At 45.4% G+C, this 6523-nt stretch overlaps 1 protein-coding gene across 1 annotated transcript in view; it reads left to right on the forward strand.

Moving 5' to 3' along the window:
- The window catches only part of LOC102381124 (lymphocyte antigen 75), a gene marked incomplete at its 5' end in the record, with an annotated part of 121167 nt that overhangs the window by 27661 nt on the left and 86983 nt on the right, over window positions 1–6523 (forward strand). The window contains one exon of the mRNA XM_025199967.1: window positions 4851–4932. Coding sequence (XP_025055752.1) covers window positions 4851–4932 — 82 coding nt within the window. The remainder of the gene's footprint in view (window positions 1–4850; window positions 4933–6523) is intronic.

Here is a 6523-nt window from a genome sequence, read left to right on the forward strand (position 1 = left end):
TCTGATTTAAGTTAGTTAAGTTAGTTAGGTCTGATTTAAGTTAGTCATGAAATAAGTTAGCTTCTTTACTTGGCTAGGGATGCAGCGACCAACTTGAAGCAGAGGTATAGTTGATCAAATTCTAAAGGAGTCAAAGTATTTAGTGTGCATGTTCTCTAGATATATAGCTAGTATAAAACAGATTTAGAGAATGGCAGCTTGAATTAAGTTAAGTCTCACTGAAAAATATTATACCTTACTAGAAAGGAAATAACTGGCCATTCTCAGTTGTTTTCAGCAGTTCTGAAAATGTTTCTTCAAAGAGCCTTAAAAATATTCTCAGGTTATATGACAGAACAAGGCAATGTTACCAGAATATATGTTTAGAAACAGTTCCTAAGACTCAGTAGTCTTATCTGATTCCCACATACTCAGAATTAATATGTGAAAAACTTAGTCCTGTATGAATTAGTCAAAGAATACAAGATGACCTTGTTCAACCAGTCTTGATTGGTTTTAGCTAACATATTTTAATTATCTGTTAGTTTTACATGGCAATCACCTATCTAACAAAATGCAGGAAATCACCAGAACAATATTTATATATTTAGGCTACCTTTGCACATATGTCCTCAAAGGGTAAATGTTCCAGCTGCATAGTGAGTAAAGGAGCCAACCTGTGTGGACTTTGGCATAAAGAGAAAGGAAGTTTACTGTGAATGATATTCTTCCAACAGACTGCTACTGCTGTCTCCTGTGTAGAATGGCTGCATCTCAGGGCATGGTCCAGGGAAGGAGACAACCCTTTCAGGCACCAATGTTTGCAGCAAAAAATCATAATTAGCTGCATGGCTGACAGTAATGCCACTAATTACATTTTTATTGCTTCAGGAGGCCTCAGAAAAGGAAAGGCTAAAATCTGAAAGGCAGGTGTGTGTATTTCCATAGAGCTCAAGATGCCTTATAAGGAACTGTGGCATTAATCCAGGGGCAGGCAATTATTTTGGCTGGAGGGCTGCTTAACAAGTTTTGGTGAGCTGTTGAGGGTGGCAAGGGTAGCCCTGCCCCTCAACAGGTGCCCCACCCTCTGGCTGCCATCTTGGGACCAGAAGTCCTGCCCCTAATCCCTGACCTTTTGCCACTGAAAGTCCCTCCCCTACCCCAGAAGTACTCCTTTTGTGAGGAGGAGTTACCGTGTTCCAACCCACAAAAAAACTAAATTGTATACTAAAAATTACACAGCTACAATAACATTTTATTTAAAAAAAAATTTTGTCCTGATTTGTGTGTTTTGATGTGTATATAGAGGTGATTGCATAATAGCTTGAAGTGAAATCTTACTCTTGTACATTGTGGGGAGGAGGGTATGGGTGGGTGGGTATGAGGTTTTTTTTTGGGGGGGGGGTGTTGGTTTGTGGGGGACTGTGGGTGTTTGTCTGTGTGTGTGTCCATGTGTATGGATGTGGGGTGTGAGGGAAGGCACCACATGGTTCCTGGCTGCAAGGTAGGGTTTGTGGGACTCTGGCTCTGTGCCTTCTTGTGCAGCTCCTGGCTAGAGTGCCAGGAACCCTGCGAGCTGGCCCAGCCTGATGGTGTGGGATTCCACATGGCTCCTGGCACTAGCACGCCATTGGGCCAGGCTGGTTCTGTGCAGGTCCCGGCGTTACAGCGGGGAATCGTGTACCACAGGGCTGGTCTGCCTGGGTTCATAATGACTCATGGATCCCAGGATGGGACAGGTTGGCTCAGTGCCATGTTGCCAGGAACTGTGTGGTGCCAGGAGGCTCTCAGCCAGCTCTGCCATATGGCACAGTTCCCTGCTGCAATGCCAGGACCCATACAGAGCCAGCCTGGCCCTTCCCATCTTGGCCTGATGGCATGGAAACTGAGCACCACTGGGTCTGGCCGACCAGCTCTGAGACGCACTGCATAGGTCTCTGCATTGTAGCTGGGAACCTTATGGTGCAGCACAGAATTGGCTGGCATCTCTCACCAGTGTGCAGTTCCCAGCTGCAAAGCTGGGACTGTGGACCACAGCAGGAGCCAGCCCAGCCCCCATGGTTCCCAGCTGGCTCCTATTGCCCTGGCCCTGGGACCCCACATTCCTGCCTGCTGCCCCTAACACCCCGCCCCACCGCCACCACTGCCTTTCCCCTACTGCTTCCCTTCCCCTGCCAACTGCTTCGGCAGAACATGGTTCTCGCCTACAGGGCCGGGATTTCATGGTGCAGCAGGATCCAGCCGGGAGCTGCGTGGTGCCAGCTGGGCTGGGCTGGCTCCTGTGCTGGTGATCCTCAAACTCCCCTCCCCCCCAAGTCCTATACTTACATGAGTTTCCCTCTCAGGCAAAGAAAGGCAGGGAACAGCCCCAGGGTCAGCAGGCCAGAAGCCTTTGCTAGGCAGAAGCTTTTGGTTGGGGACTAGGAGTGGGGCAGGGCTGGGCAGGTCTTGCTGCTACTGCTGCCTGCCACTGGCTCCTCGTGCATCCTGCTGCTGCTGGTGCCTTGTCACTTTTGACAGGCAGCCACAGGAAAATAATAATTAATTTTCTAGGTTTTTTTTTTTTTTTTAGGGGCCCTGCTGGCCAGATAGAATGGCCTGGTGGGCTGGATCTGGCCCGTGGACTGTGTTTTGCCCACCCCTGTCTTAATCCCTGGCTTATTGGCTCTACCTTTTACATGCAGGGTCTTTTACCGCCCCCTAAACTGTAGAGTTCAGCAGCTGAAATTAGATTTTAGAAACTGATCATAATCTGTTTCAAATAGCACAGTTTTGGAGCTGGCTCACATATGCCATAACTATTTTGTTCTGTATTCCCATCCCTTAATTGTTAGATTGTTAAAGGTCTTAAATATGATTCACTTACACTCTGAATACTGTATAGGATCTTTCTTCTGTCTACATATGAGAGACAGAAATTCCCTCTTCTATTCCAGCAATCAGAACTTTAGAAAAGAGTAAGTCCCATTCCTGTTGCATATTATCCATGGTTCATACAGCATTGTGCTACTGTGCAGATGGGGGAGAAAAATTATACATCATATTAAGCAACATTTACCAAACGCTAGTTCTGTATGAGTCCTCATCATCCACGTGTAAAGTCTTCAGCACCAGAACATCAGATTTAGAATCCTTCAGGCTGCCATGTGTGAGTCCTTGATCAAGCAGACTGAATCCATTTTAGGTTCCTTCTGTGCTGCAGTAGTATATGATCTAATCTTGTTACTCTAACCACCACAAAGAGCTGTACTATCCAGTTTATAGCCCTGGAACACTGGTGCACTCTACCACACAGTTCTTAAAAATGTGCAACCAGAGAATGTCACTATTGTATCAGTAGATTCCGTGATACAATAGCAGCTGTAGTGGGGATGGAGTACTATTGCACATCTGTATTTCAGGGTTTCTGTACCAGAGAATGCCTTCTAAATGTATGTCACAATCAGGGTTGGATCCAGGGGTATGGCAGTTCAGTTGCATCTCCTTTTTCTGCTGCTATTTGTTACTACTGTCCCCTGCAGAGCCCAGTAACCTGCACAGCTGCTTCCTGTAGCTGGAGTCCCAGGAACATTGGGGGAGACAGGAAGGGGGTCCCACTGCTGTTCCCACCTGACTGGAGTATGCAGGGACCCCCAGAGCCACTCCTTGCTCTTGCTATGGGTTGTGTGGAGTGGCTCTGAGGGGTGCCAGGTATGGTTGGTGCTGGCTGCAGTGTACAGGTGCCTCTTCAAAGTGCTATCAAGAACAGTGGATCAGTTGTTGAATGAGATTCGTGTTTGTGTCTGAGCTGCCTTAAAGGACGAGTGGAAATATGCATTGACATAGATGCCAAGTCAGACAAAGTCATAATATAAATAATATAAAGTCAGGGTAATATAAATTGGGAATTAAATTGAGGAAACTCTAAATCTGGAATCTTTTTCAAAAAATAAAAGCAAACCAAAAAGTTGAAAGATTTTAGAAATTGCTCTGTTCCCTCAAGTAATTACTACGAAGTCTTCTGAAATAGGTTTTCAAGGGTTTTCATTAGTAGGTTTGTTCCTCTATGGTGATAGATTGCTTAAACTTTTCTAAGCTCTGGGTTATGGCAGAGAGTGTTTGATTAACTGTGCAGAGATGGACAATTGTAGAAAAATAAAATCCTCAGGGCAAATTGCCGGAAGCAATTTAGTTGTTAGAAGAATGTAAATGTTGGGTTTAGAAGGTTTCCTGTAGAGAGATACAGAGTATTTTAGACTCTTTGGTGCTTCCACTTGTATTTTTAATTTAATATCATTATAGCAGAGCAAAAAACAAGGACCTTGATAAATTCTGATATTGGAAGTTCATTGTTAGAGATGGGCAAAATATTTGCCAAGAGATCATTATATTTTTTCCTGCTAACCAAAATCCTAGTTCAAAAAAGGTTTAAATGCCCTTGTTTGAGTCCCACATGCTTAAAAGGCATTGGGTCTGAACTGAGCCTGGGCTACTCTGCAGCTAAGAATGCCAGAGTCAGAGGGTCAGAAACAAAGAAAGCAGGAAGAAGCTTGACTCTCTAGCCTTATAGTTGGGCCCTTGAGGAGGGGAGAGATGTGAATTCTGCCCCCTTCTTCCTTGGTTCTTTCCAGGGTGGGTTGTTTGTTTGTTTTTTTTAATCCAAAGACTTTTTCTTGTGAAACGCAAAAACATTCCTGGGTTCAAGAACTCCCTTCTTCTGGGACAAGTGTCCTCCCTGGTGGTCCACTGTCACACTTTTGTTTTTCTTTGGGGCCCATGATTCTTGCATTCTTAACAGCAGTTAGAAGAAAGATTTTAGAAATTATTCAGATTGCTCTTAACTAAAATTAATGAAATCTTGTGCTGAGATTTGTTGTCGTTTTTATTTACAGCAATGATCGATGGGTATGGGTTGGACTGAACAAGAGGGATCCAGATTCTCTAGGAACTTGGCAGTGGAGTGATGATAACTCCGTAAGTTAAATTTAGCTCCATCCAGAAAACGTTCCATACCCCTATTGGATTCAACTTGGATTCAGTTGAAAATTAAACCATCAGGCAAATAATTTTTATCTTGTTCTTTGAACAGAAGAAGAATCTAGAAAAAGAGGTTTAGGTTGTAGCCATGTTGGTCTAAGGACATAGGCAGGCAAAGAAACTTTTTTTTTTTTTTTTTTTTTTTAACCCAAAGAATCTAGAAAATGCTTGTATGTAAAATTTTGCACCTGGGCAAAGAAAGAACTGGAGTCCAATCAGAATTTCTTGATTTTAAAATAATCTTAAATAAAATTAGTTTAGTTTAGTCTCTACTCCTATCCTATATTTTGATTTTAAAATATTTTTAAATTTGATGAGGATCTAAATTCTGCTGGATAGAGGAAGGTGTATGTGACAGTCCCCGCCTTCCAGGGGACAGCTGGGGCACCCCCTAGGGGCCACTCTGACCCTGTCTTTCCTATGCTAGGCTCTTGGGCTCCACCCTTTGCTCACCTGCCATACCTTAATGTTTTAATATAAACATGGGAGGCTGCCACCAGAGTCCAAAGTAAGACCTGAGTGCCTTACTTAGCCCTGTTCATCCACTGTGTGACTGTGTTCTGACCCTAGTTCCTGCCTGCGTAAGGCATTACTCTTCTTCATTTTTCTCTTAGCTCTGGGTCCACTGGTTCTGCCTTGCTATCCCTCTTGCCTCTGGACCTACCAGCCCTGCCTCAGTGTCTTGGGCCCTAGACCCCTCATGCCCTGCTGGCACTAATGAACCTGTTGGCCCAAATTATGGTTTCAGCCCACCTTCACTCACCCTTGGTCAGTCTCTTACCCTTGCTGGCTGCTACCCTCAGTCTTCAGCCCTCTGCCCCCCCGGCTCTTGCAGGATTTAAAGTACTGATGCATTGGTGTACCTCTAACTCAGTCCAATATTGGATCAGCACCGATATAAAGAAAATTGACTATATCGGAAATTGGCCTGGCGTGACTGATAATTTTGCTGATACATGCCCCATGCATGTGCGCAGCTGGTAAGCCTGCAGTGGTGAAAGGGGAGGGGGAAAGAAGGGGCATGGGGGCGTAGCTCAAAGCCTCCTGCGGTGAGGGGACTACGGCTCCCTCACTGCATAGCCCCCCTCCCAGTGCTGCCGCCGCCTGCTATGAGCGCAGCACTGCAGCCTGCCTGGCCTGGCCAGCACAAATACAGGGCCACACACAAGCTGCAGCTCAATCCCGCACCCACCCTGTCCTGGCTGGACAATGCCTACCCCAACCCCACTCCCTCCCTCACCACGGGGGGCGTTTATCTGGGCCCCCGTGCCCCTTTCACTACAACAGACTTACCAGCTGCACACAGCTGTATCAGAAATCGGATTAGTATAAGCCAATATGCCTCCTTAAAAATCGGCTATTGGTATTGGCCCCCAAAATCTCTGTCAATGCACCCCTACACTGAGTGCCTTCCACCAACCCTTGTAGCCACACCTAAATCTCCAGTTAAAACCATGGATTAAAACACTTAAACAAAAATCACTAGCCCATCTGCATATACTCACTACAGAGACAATCTTCCTCTTTC

Source organism: Alligator sinensis, unplaced genomic scaffold (genome assembly GCF_000455745.1).
Source record: "Alligator sinensis unplaced genomic scaffold, ASM45574v1 scaffold389_1, whole genome shotgun sequence".
NCBI lineage: Eukaryota > Metazoa > Chordata > Crocodylia > Alligatoridae > Alligator > Alligator sinensis.